Source organism: Sceloporus occidentalis, unplaced genomic scaffold, assembly GCF_023333645.1.
Source record: "Sceloporus occidentalis isolate IW3139 unplaced genomic scaffold, rSceOcc1.0.p SCAF_10, whole genome shotgun sequence".
Classification (NCBI taxonomy): domain Eukaryota; kingdom Metazoa; phylum Chordata; class Lepidosauria; order Squamata; family Phrynosomatidae; genus Sceloporus; species Sceloporus occidentalis.
Genome location: NW_028316990.1, coordinates 31,280,507 through 31,303,647, shown reverse-complemented (window position 1 = coordinate 31,303,647; position 23,141 = coordinate 31,280,507). Strand labels below are relative to the sequence as shown.

General features: G+C 44.1%; 1 protein-coding gene across 1 annotated transcript; it reads right to left on the bottom strand.

Moving 5' to 3' along the window:
- Positions 1–2,539: 2,539 nt before the first annotated feature.
- On the bottom strand, positions 2,540–12,580 carry LOC149306340 (galanin receptor 2b-like). Its single transcript, XM_089476703.1, has 3 exons — positions 12,512–12,580; positions 6,011–6,393; positions 2,540–3,580 (listed from the first exon to the last, which is right to left on the bottom strand). Exons 2-3 carry the CDS (start codon positions 6,382–6,384, stop codon positions 2,833–2,835), a joined length of 1,122 nt encoding a protein of 373 aa, XP_089332829.1. The 5' UTR covers positions 6,385–6,393; positions 12,512–12,580; the 3' UTR covers positions 2,540–2,832.
- Positions 12,581–23,141: the final 10,561 nt, after the last annotated feature.

The following is a 23,141-nucleotide window of genomic DNA, read 5'->3' as shown; positions in this document are numbered from 1 at the left end:
AGCCAAAACAGATATGCAACCATAGCAATGGATGATGCTTCAGTGGATAGGCAGCGGGAAACTGAGTTTATTCACTTCTGTGTGCCTGCCTTCATTCATGACCACTTACCTCCAGGCTTGTCATGTCGAGAGAGGCTGTATCGCACTGCAGAAATAATCCGGTTTGACACCACTTTAACTGCTGCAGATTAATGCCATTGGATTCTGGGAATTGCAGTTTGTTGTGGCACCAGAGCTCTTTGGCAGAGAAGGCGTAATATCTCCCAAAATGACAAATCCCAGGATCCGTAGCCTGAAGCCATGGCAGTTAAAGTGGTGTCAACCTGGATTACTTCTGGAGTGTGGATGCAGCTAGGATGAAGGCTTTCAGTGTTCCTAAATCCTTGAGCCATTTGATATTGTAACTGAAAGGTATACAGTTGCCCTCCACATTTGCGGCTTTCACTTTTGCAGAACTGCTGGTTTGCATTTTTGATTAATATGTTCTCTTTAGGAATATTTAGGTCCTCCAGCGCACCTCTGCCGAAGGTTGACCATAGAGTTGTGCTGGAGAACCTACAAGTTCCTAGATTAAACACTTCTCTAGGCATTTGTAGGTCCTCCAGCTTAATCCTATGATCAACCTCTGGCAGATGTTGACCATAGAGGACCTGGAGATTCCTAGAGACATGTTCTCTTAGGTAAAAAGAATAGTGTTTTTATTTGCATTTCCCCCCTGTTCACGGAGGTCTTCCATCCCTAACCCCAGCGAATGTGGAGGGACCACTGTAATTTTAATTTTGCTAGTTTATATCACAACTCTTACCATTACATTCAGTGATATATGGGAATTAGGATTTATGAGTAACATTAGTACAGCGTGCCCTTCTCTTACGCGTAAGGAAAATACAGCGTATGGTGGAGCTCCATTGAAAACAATGGGGCTTGTGCCTGTGTGCAGCATGGTGCGTGCACCATGCACGTGCCATTGCCTCTTCCGGTGTGCAGCTTTCAATGTAAACTGAAAGCTGCATATGGCATGCCTTTCAGTGTATGCTGAAAGCTGCCTATGACACATCCGCATATGACGCAGGTGCATTGTACACAAAAACCCACATTATTAAGGATTTTATATGGTATGATAGGGGAGAAGCTCAATGGAGATGGTGATACCATGAGTTACCGCACCGGGTGACGCCAACCCTAGTGACGCTACTGGAGACAACTAGGGCTTGAGCTGAACAAACATAAGGATTCTTTATCTGGAGCATCGATTCTTTAAAAGAAGGCCAGGGCCTAACAGAAACTATGGGAGATTTTACTGTCATGTCGAATCAATACCACCCCTTAAGAAGTAAAAAGGGACAATAATGAATAGCCGCTATTGGTGGCCTCAGCGGTTGACCTTCGAAACAAGTGTGACATCAAATATTTGAGGACTATTAATTAGTCGCAGGCCAAGAAAGTGAACACAGCAGGTTCACAGCGGATCACAGAGTGAGCTTCCCTCTTAGTGAGACCCAGGAGACAACAGAGACTTCTGACATGGATGTGACTGTGGCTCCCAGCCAGCATGTGCGCATCTCATGGACACTCCCCCCCTGCACACTTGCAATTTTCCTTTGGGTTTATTTCCAGAGGCGTCTTGAGGACAGGGAAATCGATTGCCAATGTGGATCAACTTTGTTAATTGGAGGGAGCAAAGAGACCAGGCTGCGCTTCAGTTGACCTTGCAATCTATAGCCAGCCTCCTTTCTATACTCTCCCTTGTAATATTTCACAGACAATTAGGAGCCCAAGTGGGATCTGATCAGGATACTGGGAAGGTCCAGTCTAAAATGTCATTACAGACATGAGCATGAACACAGAGAATTGCATTTGTTTTACAAGACTTATTGTGAGCCCCAACTCGATGGTACTGTGACTAACACCAAGGGTGCATCTATACTGTAGAAATAGTGCACTTTGACACCACTTTAAATGCTGTAACCGCATCCCATGGACTCCTGGGATTTGTCGTTTTAAGAGGTCTTTAGCCTTTTCTGCCTTGGTGTCTCAGAAAACATATTTCAGAATTCCAAAATATTCCAAAATCTAAAATTGGCCACGATGGGCGGCTAAGATAGCGACACCTTTGCTTACGGATGGTTCAGTGTGCACAAACTTTGTCTCATGCGCAGAAATTATTTAAAACATTGTCTATAAAATTACCTTCAGGTTAGGTGTAAAAGGTGTATACAAAACATAAATGAATGTCATGTCTAAACTTGGGTCCTATCTCCAAGATATCTCATTATTTGCATGTGTGTATGTGTACTCTTCCAAAATTAGAATAATAATAATAATCTGCAGTCCCAATCATTTTTGGTCCCACGAACTTCAGATGAGGGATACTCAACCTGTGTGTGTGTGTGTATGCAAAAGTTACTAACATGAGGTATGTTTGCAAAGGTATTAAAAACAGAGCTATGAAAAGTATGCTCCCCCCCCCCCCCAGTTTCAATGCAGTCCTCAGCAAACATCATTTCCAACCAGAGAAATATTTCTTTATTTGTTCGATTTGGTGTTTATTATTTGAAGAACATGCTCTGAGCAACTGTGGTTCATGCTCCACATACCATGTTTGAGGACACCAACAGGACACCAAATGTCTGGTTTTGGCCCTGAAATCTCAAGGCCTCGGACATGCTTGACTTGGCAACCCTAACTTCAGTGAAGATAACTGTGAAGGTATCTGTGGCGCAGAGTCTCTCAAGGAAACAACCTCCCAAGCAGCCTTGATAGAAGTGTTTCAGACCATTTCATAGAATCATAGAGTTGGAAGAGATTGTCCAAGTTCTCCTTCCACCCAGTTTACGAAATATGGAGAGGCCTGGTGGATCCTAATGGGACCACTAGGGATCTGGGATCCAGTTCACATCCGCTCAACTGCCCATTGTCATCGTTCATCTGAGACACTTCAGTTGAGCCTGCCTCAAAGCCAGGCACGGTGTGAGCCGCGTGGATGACATGGACCCTATTCCGGGCCGTCTTTCGCAGGAGGCAGCTGAAGACCTTCTTGAACCCTTTGCGGAAGTGCTTGGAGACCAGGGCATAGACGATAGGGTTGAGGCAAGAGTTGGCGTAAGCCATGCAATGGGAGAGCAGCCGGAAGGCATAGGTGGTTTGGTTGAAAGGGAAGTCTCCGTAGAGGTAGCGGAGGATGACCACATGATAAGGCAGCCAGCAGAGGCAAAAGAGGACAGTCACAATGATAATCATCTTGGTCACTTTGCGCTTGGCCTTCTTGGACTCGGACATATTCTCTAGTGGGTCTACAGCCGTCCACAGGTATTTAATGGTCCGGGTGTAGGAGAGGCTGACGATAAGCACTGGGATCACATAGCCAAAGGCAAAGGTGCTGGTGTCCATGATCTTGCGCTTCCATTCCTCCCATCCCGGGACACAAATGTAGCTGGATTCCCATTCAATCAGGTCATAGTAGCTCAGGTAGGGCCCAGAAAAGATCACAGACAGGCTCCAAATGACAGCCATCGCTGCCACCGCATTGCAAGGGGTCCGTAACTCCCGGGATCGCAGTGGGTAACGGATGGCCAAATACCTGCCCCAAAAGAAGTCAATGGCATTAGGAATGGCTGAGGATTATCAACAGTATAGTTACTATACTTTCCAAGGTTGACAGGGGCAATGAAGGATGCTCTAGTGAACTAGCATGCATACAGGCTCTGTTTAGACTCTGATCATGGTTTGCCCCCAAACTCAAATCAGAAACCATAGTTTCACAGAACATGGCTTATCCTACCCATAGCTTGGTGCAGTGTCTGCATGGACAAGCTTTTTCTTTGACTCCAGAGGCTGTTGAATAATAAAGATGAAAGTTAAGGGAACCTTTGAATTTCTAATACTGAGTGGAGAAAAGTCAGCATGATCGAGCAGGTCTAAACCATGGTTTGGCTAGTGTATGTTTGAGAAACTCAAGCCATAGTTTGGGTTCTCAGCTAGAGCTGATGCAAACTATGGTTTGGGGTGATGTCTAACCTGAACATGGTCTATACTGGTTAGTGGTTCAAGTTTTGGATGTGGCCCTTGGGAGTCTGTGTTCCAGTCCTCACTGAGTCATGAAATTCACTGGCTGATATTCTCTCTTAGCCCAACCTACCTGGCAGGGTTGTTGTTATGAGGATGAAGTGGGCAAGAAGAAAGCCATGCCCTCTGCCTCATGCTTACTGAAGAGAAGGCAGTCTATAAAGGTAACTCATCCACACTATAACATGAACTGGGAGCCTGCTATAGACTACCACCCTGCTAGTGTCATTGCATATATGTAAATTCCCCTCGACTTAACCATGCAGAAATGTGCACGCAGATGCCAATGTGCATATCAATATGCATACCAAAGCATGGGCACACAAACATTCTGTTGTATATTTGGTTGTATGTCCCGTGGTACAATGCTGCCATTCAATGCTGGAGTTGCATAGCACAACCAATGTGCAAATCTATATGAAAGGTCTACACTACACAGCCCTGATGCAGGAGCTTGACCATATAAATCCATATCATGGAGAAAGGATAATAAAACCCCAACAACAACGGGTTATGGGGTGCATTTGCAGTTTTTATGGCCCGTGGTCCCAGGTTCAAAACTCTTTTGAGAGGAGAAGATCAACCACTACACCACACTGGCTCTGTAGTCATAGAAATAATAATAATAATAATAATAATAATAATAATAATAATAATATAATTTATTTATATCTTGCCTTTTCCCAAAGGAATTAGGAATACCGAATCATAGTCACTGTAGCCTAATTTAAAGCTTGGAAGGATATAGTTTTGGGGCTACAGTTTCCAGACTCTCCCAGCCAACGTGGCCAGTGGCCATACTGACTGGGAGATTCTGGGAGCTGTACTCCAGAAAAGTAAGCTTTGCAGGCTCTGGTCCAATACATCTGGAGGGTGCTTGTTTGGGATAGCCTGGGATATTATTATTATTATTATTATTATTATTATTATTATTATTATTACCCCGCCTCTCCTTATGCTGTGTGAACTTGCTTACGTCCTGGGACCGACACAGGAGTGATTTAAACATGCATCTCTGTTGCAGTATGGCTCATTCTGCTGTGTGCAGCACCCCAGGGACTAGAGATGATGAGAAGCTGATAGAGACCATCTGCCTGATAGACTCTGTCCTCCAGGAGAGACGGCTTGGCGGCAAGGGATCATACTGAATGCTGACACCTCTGTCAGGTTGATGAGTTGACACGATAGCAAAGAAAATAGATTGCCCATTTTTGTGTCACTTTGGGAGAAGGGAGCTGTCACTGGGCAGATGGAAAAGCAGGAGAAGGACCCAGCAGGGAGAGAGCCAAACTGTGTTAGCTGGATCCCAAGGGAATTCCTGGGAAGGCGTTGCAAAGCCAGCGGAAATGTGTAGTGGCCAAATGGAGTCCAATTTTTGTTTCTTGTATTAAACTCAACATATGGTTCAGGCAATGAGCCAATGTGGCATAGTGGTTTGAGCATTGGACTATAAACCAGGGTTCAATTTCCTGCTCGGCCATGAAACCCATTGAGTGCCCTTGAGCAAGTCACACACTCTCAGCCTCAGGGAAAGGCAATGGCAAACCTCCTCTGAACGAATCTTGCCAAGAAAACCCCATCATAGGTTTGCCTTAAGGTCACCAAAATATGGAAATGGCTTGAAGGCACACAACACACACACACACACACACACTGAGGGCCATCTGATCAACCATAGTCATCCAATAAATAATCAATAAAAATGCAATACGCAATGAGAAATAACTAGTGGGGAAGGCAATGGTAAACCGCCTCTGAACAAACCTTGCCAAGAAAAACCCATGATAGCTTCACCTTAGAGTCGCCGTAAGTCAGAAACAACTTGAAGGCACACAACAGCAAAGCCCTCAATACACACACAACTGCATCATAACTGCTAGCATATAACACCAAGAGACATCCAGCCCATTCCTGGGGTAGAAGCTTTCATTCTTAGCTGGATTACCTGTCCACTGAGACGGCCGCCAAGGTGAAACTGCTGGCATACATGGTGAGGTAGATGAAGAAGTGGACAGTCTTGCACATGAAGGACCCAAAAACCCAGCCTTCCAAGGAGTAAATGGTGGCCTGGAAGGGGACGCAGAAGATGATGAAGAAGAAGTCAGCTAGGCTGAGATTGAGGATGAAGAGGTTGGTGCTGTTGTGGCCCATCTGGCCATTCCTCAGCAGCACTGCCAGCACCAAGCTGTTGCCAACGGTGCCCAGCAGAAAGATGAGGGAGAAGACCACCGGGACGATGATGCTGGCCGGGCTAAACTGGGAGGCGTCCGAGGCGTTCCAGTGTCCCACAAAGCCGGCAAAGTCTTCGTGCTCGGTCATGGTTTCCCCCTGCAGAGTATTGGGAGGAGAAGCGAGAAGGATGGGGAGAAGGTTATAATGGAGATTATGACTGCGGGCTCCTCTAGGCCTCCTCCGAACAAATCTTGCCAAGAAAACCCCATGATAGGTTCACCTTAGAGTTGCCATAAATTCGTTGCTGAGGTTTGTGATGGCTTGTTTTGCATCTACACTGTAGAGATAATGCAGTTTAACACCGCTTTAACTGTCACGGCTCCATCCTAGACAATCCTCGTTGGTTGTATTTTATCAGGTTGTAATTCCACCTCGATCCGCAGGGAGAGGCAGGAAATATAAATATATTATTATCATCATCATCATCATCATCATCTTGGCAGCACTCTTTGGCAGAGAAGGCTGAGGACCACAAACTCCATAGGACGGAGGTACAGCACTTAAAGTGGTGTCAAAGCACATTATTTCTACAGTGTAGATACACCTAAGGCTCTGTTGCTCCGTACTCTTTCCTGGCACTTCCTAATACCAGCTGTAACATTTTATTCCTACACCTGAGCGAGTGTCTTTCTCATTCGAAGACATATTAGAACAAAAAGGTATCCTGTTCTTCTCCAGTTTAAGGCAAACAAAGGTTTTCGAGGGACTGGATGAGGACCTATGGATGAGTCTGTACTGAGAAGCAGCTGGCTGAACTAATCCGTACATCTCCAAATTTGATCGTCTATATATTTGAGGCTTCATCTCCCAGAATTATTGATCTGTCGCCATGCTGGCTGGGATCCCTGGGTGCTAAAGTCCAAAACATGTGGAGTTCCAAAAATTGAGAAGACCTAGTCTAGCCGATCTCCGATGTATCTTCCAATTCTGGGATCTTATACATTTGGGGACTCACTTTTTAATATTTCAGCAAAGAACTGCATGGCCATGTCAGAAAATGACGCAGTAGATACTACAGCCCCAAGTAGATAATATATATCCGAGGCTATGACATATACAAAGGTTTCTTCCAAAGAGCAATAACGTAAAAATAAAGTGAATGGAAAGTCGACCAAAATGACCCCTTTTTACTTTCAAGAACTTCCCAAAGTAAAAAGGTGTCGTTTCTGTCGGCTTTCCGTTCCGTCCTATGACTCCACTTTATCTTCCATGGTTCCATCCTTCCATAATCTTGGGATCTGCAGTTATAGGGAGGTATTTAGATTTCTCAGCCAGGGAGCTCTAGTGCCTCCCCAAACTACCAAGCCCAGGATTTCATGGCACTTAAAGTAAGACCACGGTGCTATAACTGTGTGAAAAAGACCACATATAACAAAGTCATTTCGTAAAACTCAGTCAAAGAGGTACTGAGTTAATAATAGGGCTTGGGGTTTTACATTAACATTGTTTTGCAAAAGAGCTTCTGAAACATCACAAATGTGAAACTGCCTTTGGAGCCAACATCGGTCAAAGCATTCCAGGCTTCTCCCAGAGGCACAGATTCTAATCTAAATATTTGGCCACAGATAAGAAATACTGTCTTGATTTATGTTGACTTATGCAGGGAAGATGCAAGGAAGACAGCCTGATATTTGTTCTTCTCTTTCTAGTGCCTGTGCCTTCAATACCACTCTTAGACGCATTATTACAGCTAAACAGAGCAGGTGCCTCTCTGGCAATGAGATCTGAGGGGTAAATCGACACACTTGGCAAGAAAATGGATTTTTACAGCGCTGGAAAAATAGATGTTCCCGAAATATTCATCCCTCTCGTCAAGTGCCTTTGGATTCTGTTCTACTACTAGAAGAACATATGGAGAGCTAGTATGATGTAGTGGTTTGAACATTGGGTGATGACTCTGGAGACCTGGGTTTGAATCCTGGCTCGGGCATATAAACCCACCTTGGGCAGGTCACACTCTCTCAGCAGAGGATGGCAATGGCAAACCCCCTCTGAAGAAACTGGCCAAGAAAACCGTGTGATGGGATCGCTTTAGGGTTGCCATAAGTCAGAAAGGATTTGAAGGCGCCCAACAACAACAACGTTGGATATGTTTTTTAAAGCGGAAGGGGGGGGGGGAGAAAAGTTACAATCTCCATTTCCATTGGTGCCCAAAGCTAAAACAGTGGAGGGATCCAGGTTCAAATCTACAATTAGCCACGAAGCTCATTGATTGAACTTGGGCCAGTCTTATCCACCTTGATCTTATAGGAGAGGCAGGTTAATACAGTATTAATATTAATAATAATAATATCAGGGGGGACTGCCCAATTGCTGTAGATTGGTGCCATTTCCATTCTTGGCTCCATTCTACAGGGTCCTGGGATTTGTAGTTTGGGAAGGGACTTTCAATTCTTTGAACTCTCTGGATCTACGACACCAGAGGTAAATAAAAAAAGACTTATTAAAAAGGAGTATCTTTGTCGGGAGGCTTTGTTAACTGACGTATGTCTATACTGCAATACTAGATAATTTGAGACGTCAAGGAAAATTTCCTTGTTGGGCTGGATTCATATTTGGAGGGACAGTGCCCTCATTTTGCCACCCACCCGCCATAGCTATGCCCCTTCCATAAGGATAACATGCAAGACAGAGATCGGTGTATGCCAGCCGCTGCTGCATTTAGTCCTCTCTGAACTATGCACTGTGCTCAAAAACCTTTCAACTCCAGTTGACTTTTGTGTTCCTTCAGTGCCACCCTTCTGTTGAATTTTCTCCTTGGCATCACTGCTAGCTGTTATGAAAGACCAAGCAATCAGGTTTGTTATCCTGTGGCGTTTTGGACAGCATTTTTAAAATGGTATTCAGGATAAAAAATAATAATCTCATTCTTCCGGACTGTGATCAGAAATGTCTGGAGCCCAGCCTAAAGACAATGTTATACATATCTAGATCAAGAGAAGTAATAGTGCCACTGTATTCTGCTTTGGTCAGGCCCCACCTAGAATATTGTGTCCAGTTCTGGGCACCACAATTCAGAAAGGACATTGAGAAACTGGAGCGTGTCCAAAGGAGGGCGACAAAAATGGTGAAGGGTCTGGAAACCATGCCCTATGAGGAACGACTTAGGGAGCTGGGGATGTTTAGCCTGGAGAAAAGAAGGTTAAGAGGTGATATGATAGCCCTGTTTAAATATTTGAAAGGATGTCATATTGAAGAGGGAGCAAGCTTGTTTTCTGCTGCTCCAGAGAACAGGACCCAGAACAATGGATGCAAGCTACAGGAAAAGAGATTCCACCTGAACATTAGGAGGAACTTCCTGACAGTAAGGGCTGTTCGACAGTGGAATGCACTTCCTCGGAAGGTGATAGAGTCTCCTTCCTTGGAGGTCTTTAAACAGAGGCTGGATGGCCATCTGTCAGGGATGCTTTGAATTGGATTTCCTGCATGGCAGGGGGTTGGACTGGATGGCCCTAGTGGTCTCTTCCAACTCTACGATTCTATGATTCTATGATTCTATGATTCTGGCTAGACTTTTTATGAGTTATGTTTATTACAGGTGCATCCTTGCAGTAAGTTCCACCTATCGTTCATGCTCATCTGTTGCCATGATGGTATAACCCTTTCTTTCGTGTGGAAATATCAGTGGGATATGACACAGCTATGGGAAAAAAAGCAATTCTTTGGAGATGTGGTGCTGGAGAAGAGTGTGAGGATACCGGGGATGACCCAAAAGGGTCCTGGAACAGATCAAGCCTGAAATCTTTCTGGAAGCCAAGATGATCAAGTTGAGGTTGTCACGCTTTCGCCACAACCTGAGAAGCCACGACTTATTGGAAAAGGCAATAATGCTAGGAAAGGTTGAAGGTAACAGGAAGAAAGGAAGACCTCACACCAAATGGGTCCAAGAGGTCATGGGCCTGAATCTGCAAGACCTAAGCAGAGCAGAAGAGGACACAAGGGACGTTATCAGACAAGGGAAATTGGAATTATAATCCAATGGCAATCCAAACGCAATCATGGGATTTAACGTTATTGCGTGATAGACTACCACACACAATTTGGGGCAATGGGAAGTCAGTCCGAACACAATCATGGGGTTTCATGTTATTGCATGAGAGGCGATCATACGCAATTTCAGGCAATGGCAAGCTATTTTTGGGCAATGGGAAGTCAGTCCGAATGCAATTCGAATTCATGTAAATTCGCTGAACTAGTGAATTTACATGAATGCATTCTGGCTCCACTTTCTTTTCATTCGAAATGAAGAGCAATTCCTTAATCCCGCTCAGAAATGGGATTTAAAGTAGATTTTAAGCACAAAAAACCTGCAAATGCGGGAGGTTTTTCACACGACGTTTCTGTAAAACAGAAATAGCACAAAAATAAAGCGAACGTAAAGGGGACAAAAACGACACCTTTTTACTTTCGGGAAGCTCCAAAAGTAAAACGGTGTCATTCTTGTCCTCTTTACGTTCGCTTTATTTTTGCCTTATTTCTGTTTTGCAGAAACCCATGTGAAAACACCTCCCACATTTGCAGGGCTTTTCTACTTCTAAAATCCCATTTCTGAGCAGGATTCATCTAGTGTGATAAGGTCTTAATGTTACGCTTATGGAAGTTTAAAGACCTCAAGTTCTTTCCACTTTGGAGTTTAAAGTCATGCAAGGATTTTAGGGAATTGTTCAGAAACAAATAGGTGGTAACTCAAGTTTAGGGATGGAAATGATCTTTGTTATTCTCTGGTTAGGAAAAAAGGGGTTTCTTCAACGCTTGAGAAACGCTTCTGAGAAGAATAGCAGAGCAGTAGGACTTTCTGTGCCATTTTCTCCTGGTATTCAGTCATTCCCAAATATGCTGGAGAATTATTCTGTGCATAAATACATGTGGCTTTTCCACATGGGAAACAATGCCTTCCACAAAGGAACCCCACATACATTTCTGCAGAGCATAATTTCCTGGACGACTTCAGAATGCGCAAAGAAGGGAGAAAATGCTGTGCAGAAATAATTTGTTTTGCCTCCCAACGCAGGGCAAAAGCGATGGAAATTATTCACAGGGAGGTGGCCATGCGGACCGTCCATTTTAAAATGTAACACTAAACCCCAAGCTCACTCTTTTCATAGATTCATTTCTGCCTGCTGTTTTTTAGAGCTTTGATGGGTTATAACAACTGAAGATGTCATCAGGTTAAAGCAATCTCTCACTTTTTTTGGAGATGCAAAAAACACAGCAGCAGCGACTTTAGCACCAAGAGCATAAGAAAATGATAACTGAGAATGCTTTAAATTGGTTATTCTAAGCAATGCGCTTTTGCCATCTTCGTCCTGGTAGCTAGAACATCTACCTCTCACTGGGTAAGACTAAGGACTCAGCACAGATGTCACACCAGATGTTCTCCTGGTGCGTTGTCCCTGGTAAGAGGTGGGCTGCCCAAATGTCACCTTCTCCAACGGATGGCTTGCTGCTAACCCCGGCAGGAGCATTCCTAAGAGCCAGCATGTTGTAGTGGTTTGAGCATTGGACTACAACTCTGGAGACCAGGGTTCAAATCCTTGCCTGGTCATGAAACCCATTGGGTGACCCTGGGCAAGTCACACTCTCTCAGCCTCAGAGGATGGCAATAGCAAACTCCCCTCTGAAGAAACGTGCCAAGAAAATCCCATGATTGGTTCACCTTGGGGTCACCATTGTTCACACAATTCTTTGCTCCACTTTAGTAGAAGTGTGATACATTTTGAAGTGGAGGGGCTGACAATCTGAGAATCTCTGTACACTATATATATATATATATATATATATATATATAGCGCTACACACTCTGCAAGAAGAGTTCAAACATGCGGCAGCTGTCATGATCTATTTATCAGGGTACTCATGTAAACTCACTTTGGGCAAGTCACACTCTCTCAACCTAGGGATCGCAATAGCAAACCCTCTTGGAACAAAACTTGCCAAGAAAACCCCATGATAGGCTCACCTTAGGGTCTCCATAAGCCGGAAATGATTTGAAGGCATCCAACAATGAAAACAAACAAACAAATAACAGTTCCCATAAGTCAGAAATGACTTTGGGCAAGATTTTACAATGAGTTGCATAACAACTAAGGCACACAAGAACAGCAAGAATCCCTATTGTAACCACTCTCCATTACTATCTAGCAAACCAGAGAGCAAAATGCCTCCTTCTGTTTTGTATGCCTGGAAGAAGATGATCTTGTGGGCAGCAACCTACCTGCTGCTTCGAAGGCTCCAAGCTGTGGTCAGTTCCACTGTCACTCTCACAACTCTCTTGCCTGGTGCTTCATCTGCAGGCTGGCACACAGTGGCATGCGCTTCGGCTGGCACATATTGGCGTGGTCTGCTCCTGAGTGATGCCAGCCTCCCACTCTCTCTTCTATGCTGCTGATCTCTGTGCGTTGTCTTGCTACAGGTTCCTATTCCAACCGACTCCTCCTCTTTCTGCTTCTCTGATTCCATCAAACACCCACCTCCCTCCCTTTCAGCAGAAAAGTAGGATCCATTGCTGTTCACACACTCCTTTGTTCCACTTCGGTGAGAGAGTGAGACATTCTGAAGCACAAATGTGGCGCATTCTGACAATCTCTATCGCTATAGGACAGATGTCACACCAAATGTTCTTCTGGTGAATTGGCCCTAGTAAGAGGTAGGCTGCCCAAATATCGCCTTTTCTAAATAGTGGGTTGCTGGCAGGAGCATTCTTAAGAGCCAACCTGGTTTGAGCATTGGACTACAATTTGACTATAAGCATGGTGTAGTGGTTTGAGCATTGGACTACAACTTGACTATACGCATGGAGTAGTGGTTTGAGCATTGAACTACAACTTGACTATATGCATGGAGTAGTGGTTTGAGCATTGGACTACAACTTGACTATACACATGGAGAAGTGGTTTGAGCATTGGACTACAACTTGACTATACGCATGGAGTAGTGGTTTGAGCATTGGACTACAACTTGACTATACACATGGAGAAGTGGTTTGAGCATTGGACTACAACTTGACTATACACATAGAGTAATGGTTGGAGCATTGGACTGCAACTAGACGCAGCTATAAGTGCTGTAGCTCCATCCTATGGAATCCTGGGAGCTGTAGTTTTACACGTTCTTTTGCCTTCCCTGATGAGTGATGGTGCCTCACAAAACTACACAGTCAAAATGGTGTCAAACTGTATTATTTCCACAGTTTAGGTCCACCCTGAAGCTGCATCTGCTTTGCAGAATTAATGCAGTTGGATACCACTTTGACTGCCATGCCTCATTGCTGTGTAATTCTGGGTTTGGCAGTTTTGCGACACAATTAGCTGTCTTTGTTAGACAGGTATCACGCCTCACAATACTACAAATCCTAGGACTCTGTCAGATGGAGCTATGACAGTTAAAGTGGTGTCAAACTGCATTCTTTCTACAGTGTAGATGCACCCATGAACTAACAGACAGCCCTTTAAAGTAAAGAACGGCCTTGCAAATCTGTCATCTGAAAAGTAGGATGCAGAGCTATCCTCATGTACACAGAATAATAAAAAAAAGGTGCTCCAGAAGTTAGTCCTACCTTGAAATGAGTTTCGAAGCTAAAATCCATGAGTATAAATCCCAGGCGTTTGCTCATCCGCCAGCCATCGTTCCTTTGCAACCGACAGGCAATCTTCGGAGGATTCTGATATGGGCTTCAATATTTTATAATAATGACATTGCAAGTTGCTTTTATTATATACAAATCAAGTCTAGGTTTCCACAAATCTCTCTCGGTTCCTCATCTCTCTCTGCAGTAGGGTTCCCCCCCCCCCTTTGAATGGTAAATGATCATTATTTTGTGCTGGGTATACTTTTGGGTTGAAACATGGGGGAATAACTCTTGAAATCCTGGTATCTGTAGTTTTGTGAGCTATTTAGCCTTCTCTCTCAGAGCGCTCAGGTGCCGCAACAAACTACAAATCCCAGGATTCCATAGGATGGAGCCGTGGCAGTTAAAGTGGTACCAAGCGGCATTATTGCTGCAGTGCAGACGCAGCCTTAATTTCACTAGTTTTTGGTGTGCCGAGTACTTTTGGAAGTTACTTCCAAAAGATTATTGTTAAAGAATTATTTGGGGACATGTTTAGCCATTTTTCTATATTCAGGAATGTTTTTCCCCCGCTTTTGGTAAAAATAAGAATAAAACATAGTACAGCGACGTTGAAATAAATAATGGGAAAGGCAGTTGCAAGCATCCTCTGAACAAATGGGGAAAGATAGGTAAGAAATGATGATGATGATGATGATGATGATGATGATGATGATGATACCTTCTGACACTCTCTCAGCCTCAGAGGATGGCAATGGTAAACCCCTTCTGAAGAAGCTTGCCAAGAAAACCCCATGATAGGATCGCCTTACGGTCAGCTTTAATTGGACATGACTTGAAGGTACACAACAACAACAACAACAACAACAGATATTTTACCAGAGCCAATGAGGTGTGATGGTTTGCGTGTTCGACTGGGACCAGGGTTCGAATCCCACTAGGCCATGGAAATCCCTTGGGTGACTTTGAACAAGTCACACTCTTTCGTCCTCAGAGACTACGACAATCCAACTCTGAACAAAGCATGGCCAAGAAAATCCCGTAATAGGTTTTCTTTTAGGTCATCGTCGTCAATCAGAAATGGCTTGAAGGCACACAATAGCAACCTATTTTATTTTTAACCAGAGGCATAATGATTAAAATTAAAGCCTTAAGGTGTTTTTTTACAATGTGCTTCCAAGCCCAGCTCATGTGTCCAAATAACTAGGATGGTTTTGGCTACTGTGGTTGGAGGAATGAATAGGGAAGGACACGCCAGCTTTTGGTTTGTCCCTTCAGGTAGCAAAACCCCTTGGCCCTATATGATTCACCCGACCCCCTTGCAGTAATGGGACTTTTTTATATCCCTGCAGATTCCTGCAACCATTATAAGAAAGGAAGTTTCCCGCCAAGACCTCTCTGCACATTTCCAGCTGATAGGAAGTGAAAACAATTTGCACATCATTCTACAGCTTTCTACTGCCAGCGTGCGGCTAGGATGAAGAGACAGGGAAGGGATGATGTCCCAGAGATAAGTGTCTGGATGGTGCCACCGAGAAGGAAAGACTCCGTCACACAACATTCAGGAGATAATTCATATCCTATTTTTGGTGCCGGCCCGGCTGTTTGGCAAATGGGAGATTTGGCCAAGATGGGCGGCCAAAACAGGGAGGAACAGTCAGGCAATATGTACTACTGTAGATACCCGAATATAAGCTGACCTAGTGCATAAGTCGAGGGCACGTTTTAGGGCCAAAATTATGGAGAGGGTAAAATTTAGGGGCATAGAGCAAAGGATTGAAAGGATGAAGCAAAGCAAAACAACGTCAATTCACAAAATTCCAGCAGATACATCTCTTTGAGCTTACTCTTAAGGCTGGATGGATGTGAGAGTAGAGAGGGTCAGTGCTTCCAGGAAAGGTGCTACAAGATCCTTTTGCAGACTGATATTCTGGACTAACACAGATTTGTCATTCTGATCCCACGCCGATGTTTTTGGGCTGCATGCGTCTCAGTTTTCATCAGTCAAATCTTGGGGGTTATGACTTTGCAGAACAATCCATCTGATTATATATTCTAATCTCGAAGACTTTCTCTTGAGCTTTTGAAGAAATTAGCAACTTTTGGAAAGCACTTCTCAAAAAGGCCACGAACCAAATTAAAGCCTCGCTGATCCCTCCTGATAATACTCGCCTCCAAATGTGTTCCTAAACTACAGGCTCTGCATTATGGCATATCCAGATAAACTGCAAAGTGAGAAAATTTCCCTTCGTCTCCGACCACCTTGAAATTGCTTTTGCAGTAGCTGAAAGCACTCCTCTTGCACAGTGATTGCTTTGCGACTGTGGCCTATTCTCTGTGTCTTTTCCATTTGTGGCAGCACAATACTTCAACAACTGTTTTTTGGAATCAAAGAAGGCTCTATGCGCAACCTGTTTGCTTCTTCCAGAAACTGATCCAGCCACAATGTGCAAAAAGGGAGCAAACGCTCAAAGAGAAACCAGGGACTGCTGTCGATGCCCTATCAATAATCTTTAATTGAGGTGGAAAACTGCCCTTTTCCTTTGTAAGCTGTCCAGCTGAGACCTTGTTTCTCTTTAAACCTCTGATCTGAAAAGACCTGCAGGGCTTTCCTGCAGGGACAAAGACACATCAAGACACCAGTTTCAGAGTTGCCAGGGTGAAAAATGGAGAGAGCTCCTGTACCTTTATAGATTGTGTGGAAGAGGGGATTTCAACAGGCGCTGCTTGTTTCCCGCTTGAAGACAGGCATCACCTACTGAACCTCCCTCTTCTGCACAACCAATAAAGGTAGAGTAGCTGTCTCTAATATTTGCTTTGGCAACATAGGCCTGTTACAGACAGCCAAAATAAAGCTGCTTTGAGTCACAGTGGAGGTATGGTGTTTCAATGATGCATGTGTCCCAAGAGTCCAGAAGTCGCACCAAAGCCACACTCCATCCCTAAGGACTGGAACGTGGCTTTGGTGTGGCTTCTGGACTCTTAGGACGCATGCATCATTGAAATACCATACCTCCACTGTGACTCGAAGCAGCTTTATTTTGGCTGTCTGTAAGAGGCCATAGTTTTCATCTTCACCAGAGGTTGATCTTATGTAAAGGTAATGGTCTCAATCGTCCATTCAAGACCAACCTCCCCAATATTTTGCATTGTGCCTGAAATAATTCCTAGCAATGTATTGTTCCTGGGAAAATTCGTTTCCAGCTTTTGCAAAGATGGTTTGCAAGATCAGAAGGAACAGAGGAATTTAGGATGGGGCTGACGGACAACATCCTTGTCCCTGCAAATCAAAAGGTTTCTGGAACTTTGGCCCTACAAAACCAACTTCTTCCGTTTCACTACATTGCTGACTAAATCTTGGAAGGCGAGTGCCAGACGTGGATCAACCTGCACCGATACAACTTGCAGCTTTTCTTTATATACATGCAAAGCAGTGGGCTGTTTTCTGAGAACGGGTCCCCAGACGATGTGAGAAACACCTTTTTCAATACTGCGCTCCATTGTTTGCGTAGAAAGGACAAAGGTGGAATGCTGGGCGCAGAAAAATAGATCCAGTGTGCCGACCGCGATGGTTTAGCTACCTCCTGGGGGCACAATACCATCCTATTAACTGGGTATCTGCAGGTAATTTCAATCTTGTATAAAATGAAAAAGGAGGCCTGGTTATTGAACAGTAGACAAGAGCGGAGCGCTTCGGTTGTCTTTCATTATGTGACTGCCGGTGGGAGCGGCTGTGAGGCAAGGAGAGGCAAAAAATATTTGGAAGGGAAACCATCGACTAATACCAAGGGCTGTAGGCTACATTTCAGAGGAAAGAAAGGTCAAAGTCATACCTGGCGCATGTATTTATATATACCAGCCTTTCCCCTAGTCACACACTAGTCTCTTCCGCTGAGCTCCAGCATTTTAAAAGGATGCAGGCGAATGTTGCGGCCCATTTCTTCCAAAAGGCAGATGCTTGGGAAGCAGTGGCGTCACCTTATTTAGGGTCATCCGATGTGGATCGCACCTCCTGCACTGACCTATTGATGCCCCTGGTCTTTGCGGCACACCAGATCCACAAGTAACGTTGTTGTTGTTGTGTGGCTTCGAGTCATTTCCGACCTATGGCGACCCTATCATGGGTGTTGGGGTTTTCTTTGGCAAATTTCTTCCGAGGAGATTTGCCATTGCCATCCTCTGAGGCTGAAAGAGTGTGACTTGCCCAAAGTCACCCAGTGGGTTTCCATGGCTGAGTGGAGATTCAGACCCTGGTTCCCCAATGTAATGCTCAAACCATTACACCATATGGCCCAATCCAACCCATTTTGTATCTGTTCCCACCGAATTTGGAATGGGTTGGGCTTGTTACAACATCTCATTGTGAGGGCCATGCGTCCATGAAGAAGCCAGAGAATCAGGATACCTTTTTTCAACAATTTGATCCATTGGGAAAGAAACATTAAGAAGCACATTTCTAGTCCTTACAACTATGCAGGAAAAATGTGAAATATAATGGATCACGAGTCGAAGAAATATCAGACTTGGGCTCATAAATTTTAATTCATTTGCTTTATCCAGGGTTGCCATTCTTGGGTTCTTCTTTCCTCCAAGGCTTCACTCCTATATTTTTTTCCTGGCTCTCTGTTTTCACTCTGGCAATCCTCAATTCTGGTTTAAGGCTGCATCTACACTGTAGAATTAATGCAGCTTGACACTGCTTTAACTGCTATGGCTCCATCCTATGCAAGCTTGGGGTTTGTAGTCTGTCGTGACACCAGAGCTCTCTGATGGAGAGAAGGTGAAATACCTCACTATACTACAAATCCCAGAGAGAGTGAGATTTGCTCAAGATCACCCAATGGGTTTACATGACCAAACTGGGAAATGAGCATTGAAACCACAGGAGGTGGAGGAACTGAATGAAACAAAACCCTTGCTGCATATTTTTTTCATTGTCCTGATATGGCAATTGCTTGTTTGCCATCCACCTGCTCATGTTCATTCACACACTGCCATCTTCTGGTTTTTCTCAGGAAATAGAGAGTAAAATGACACAGAGTTTGAAAAAGATACACTCATCCCTCCATATTTGTGGCTTTGATATTTGCAGCTTTGATTAATATGTTCTCACCAAAGAGAATACTCCACTAGGCCTTTGTAGCTCCTCCAGCGCAATTCTATGGTCAGTGTCTGTTGGACGTTGACCACAGAGTTGCATTGGAGGACCTAGAGATTCCTAGAGAGGCGTCCTCTCCAGTAAAAACATGGTGTTTTTGTTATTTTTCCATGCTCACGGGGGTCTTGTGCCCCTAACCCTTGCAAATATGGAGGGACAAGTGTACTTTTTTGCCGCATGCCTCAGCTACAGCATGGGAGAGAGAGATCCATCATGGTTTGAGCATTGGACTATGACTCTGGAGGAGTCATATATACTCTTAGGCGTCTACACGATTCTGTAAGATAGAGCTATGGCACCTAAAGTGGTGTCAAACTGTGTTACTTCTACAGTGTAGATGCACCTCAAGCACAGTCTGTTGATGCTTCCAATACCATTTTCTTTCTTAGACAGTTGGTCTCTTGTCGTTGTTTTAAGAAATGGCCCCTTCTTTAATGTTCTCTCTTGTTTTACTGTTATTTTGCAAACTGCTTCTGCCATTGTAAATCAAAAAGCAATGTAGACATTTTAATGCATAAATAAAAAGAAAGCTTTGAGTACTCTTTTTGAAATAGGTCCCGTCTTTAATATTGTTCCCTCTTATTTGACCATCATTTTTGAAAGCTGCCTCTGTGGTTGTAAATTGAAACGTGAGGCCGACATTTTAATAAAGAAAATAAAAGGAAAGATTTTAATACTCCTTTTTAATATATATATATATATATATATATATATATATATTACCCTATTTCATATTTTGTCCTCTCTTGTTTTATTGTTCTTGTCAAAGCTAGGTCTAGGCTTGGAAATCAAAAGGCGGAACAAACATATGTTAGTAAATTAAAGAAAGAGCTGAATGCTCTCCAGTGCAAAAGAATTGCTAGCAGGCCAGGATGAAGCGTTGTTGTTGTTGTTGATGATGATGATGTTGTTGTTGTCGTGTTCTTTTGTCTTATCCAAAGGTGCTTTTAAAAAGGGAATCATTTATTTAGGGCCGGAGCAGACAGGCAGGAAAAAGTGGCTCAATTCTGGGTTTTCCAAATGTGGGTCGAAACTGTGTCATTCACACGGCCTATTTCCAAGACGGGCCAAACATGCACAGATGCATCATCATCATCATCATCATCATCATCATCATCATGCATGTGCACTCTCGCACAAACCCACCACTCGCAACCCCTAGTTACTCCCATGTCCCATCCAGATGGCTTCCCATTGTACGGCCACCTCGTTGATCAGCCACACTGTCGCATGTACGACACTCCATGTGTACAAGGCACTGGTGCATCAGTGTGCCAAGTGATACATTGGCAAAGCACGATCATGGAGGCCCCAATATGTGCTCCCTTCACACACACACACACACACACACACACACACACACACACACCACCCTTTACCCCATGCCTTTCTGTAGGACTATCCGGTTTGTGTATGGTGTAGTTACATCCATTGCAGTTGTTGCACTTTTGCTTTTCTGCTTTGAGGCAGCCCTTGGGTCCCTCCGGGGAGGAAGGCGGGACATAAATGAAATAATCAATCAATCAATAAAAATGATAAGCCCTACCGACCATAGAGCAAAACCCAAAGTCCATATTGTGGGGATAACTTTATAAGCCCCAGTAAAAGGTGCAAAATATTTTAGTGTTAGCTTTCAAAATTCTTCGAGTCCAAGGTATTCATGTTATGCCTATGGCCATACCTTCCCAAACATGTCCGATCCCATCTGATATTGGAAGCTCAATAGGGTCAGGCCTAGTTAGTACTTCCCCCCCCGCAAGCCAGAATAGTGCAAAGCAAAAGGCTTTCACGACCGGCATCCATAGTCTTTTTGTGGGTTTCGTGGCCATAAAGTGTATTTGTATTTGTTTGAACATTGGACTATGACTCCAGGGACCAGGATCTGAATCTCTGCTTGGAAATGAGAACCCACTGGCTGGCCTTGGACAAGTCACACTCTCTCAGCCTCAGAGGAAGGCAAAAGCAAACCTCTGAACACATCTTGCCAGGAAAACTATGTGTTAGGTTCGCCTTTGGGTTGCCATAAGTCAGAGACACTGTGAAGGCAGACAACCACGCTTTGTGCATTTGGGCTGGTTGATTAAAAGTATCTCTGTGTGGTGGATTTTGGATGTTATTGTACTTTGCTGTAGGGTCGGCACAGCTACCCCTGGATATGTTAACAACATTAGTTGCCACACAAATGCTGGAGCAGCACTTTTCAATTTCTCCACTAGACGGCACTATAAACTAAGGAAACTGTTTCCAGCAAGCCTTGGCCTCATTCACACTTACAAATAAATCGCTTTGCGATCCGAATCGATGGGTCGGTTTGGCAGTGGAGTGCGTGGTTACCATTACGTTTTCCCCGATCGCATTTCTTGCTGCAAAATAAAATAAAACAACCCACTTGCAGTTCATGTTGACAAATGAATCGATTCAAAATGGATCCGCTCCAGCCGGCGAAGGGTGAATTTAAATCGATTCTGATCCACACCTGGTTCACACTTGCGCAGAATCAGTTTATCCAAAAAGACGCGGGTTAAAAGGGTCTAGTGCATGGCTCCCCTCTCAAGTGCAAACCATGGTCATTTAAACCGGTTCAAACCGTTTTGCGATCCTGGTTTAAAAGGTAGTGGGAATGAGGCAGGAAAGAGTGAGAGAAGTCTTTGTGGCCTTTGTTAAAAGATGAGGGCTGAGATCTGATCTTCTTGCTGAACAGCCTCTTATTTAAATTATGGACCTTCAGGACTATTATTGCACATCTTTCTCCGCAGAGACTGTGATAAGAAGGGAAGGACCACTTTGGAGCCGGAGGTGTAATTAGGTAAAATATACAGCTTGGATGAGTTTGGACCGTCATTTTCATACTATGTCAGGGAAGAGGCTCTTTTGCCACGTCGGCAGCATCACACCCATTCCCAATTACGTTGTTATTGTTTAGACATCACAAAAAGTCCTCCAGAGAATAGTTTTAAAACCACGTTAAAAGGCAGCTGGTGGCATGTCTGTGAGTTGGTGAATGTGCTCTGGCTTTAAGTGAGGATTTCAGAGCAACCAGAACCAGACTGGTGCAACGCTTTGAGCATTGGACTACGACTCTGGAGACCTGGGTTCAAACCGAGCATAAAAACCCACTAGGTGACCCTGGGCAAGTCACGCTCTCTCAGCCTCAGAGGATGGCAATGGCAGATGCCCTCTGAAGAAACTCACCAAGTGATAGGCTCGCCTTAGGGTTACCATAAGTCGGATATGACTTGAAGGCACATAACAACAAACCCAATTGTTGGACCTATGTTTTTTTTGGGGGGGAGACACAGTTCAGCACCTTAGATAGTGCCTTTAATAGTTCGTACTAGAACCCAGAGCGGTCTCATTGCTCCATTGACATGAAAACCACCAGCCACCAAGAGTCACTCACTCCGTTCTGTTTCTCTTGATAAAATCCCATGCCTAATGCCACGTTTCTTTAAAACAGTGCTATCCTTTTGGGGGCATCTACACTGTAGAAATAGTGTAGTTTGACACCACTAAGTGTTGAAGCTCCGTCCTCTGCAGTCCTTGGATTTGTAGTTTTGCAAGGTCTACATCCTTCTCTGCCAAAGAGTGCTGGTGCCTCACCAAACTACAAATCCCAAGATTATGTAGGATGGTACCCAACGATCTCAATTTAACTATCATGGTTCCAGCCAACATAATTCTGGGATGTGCAGGTTAGCGGGAGCCTTGGCATTCCCCTCAAGAGAGCTCTAGTTTCCTCTCCTGAACTATATCAGGAGAGCTGGCAGGCAGAGAATTCAAATGACCTTGCCAAACTAAAGATCCCAGGATTCCATAGGATGCAGTCATGGCAGTTAACATGAGTCTCAAAGCTAGAAAATAGTCCCATCCTTTGCTTTAGTCGGAGGGTATGTCATTGAAATAGGCAAGGCACATTCAATTGCAATTTTGTAAACCTGATTTTTTAAAAATCAAGGGAATGAAAAACAGAAGTAGTTTGCAATTTGGAACCTGTTTCTGATTTCTCCATGCTTTTTTGGGAATAAAACAAACCAGGCAAAGATAGCTGGATGGGAAGATAACACAGAACTATCCTTTTTCTTGCAGGCGAGGAAAAACCAGAATAAACTCTCCATCCGT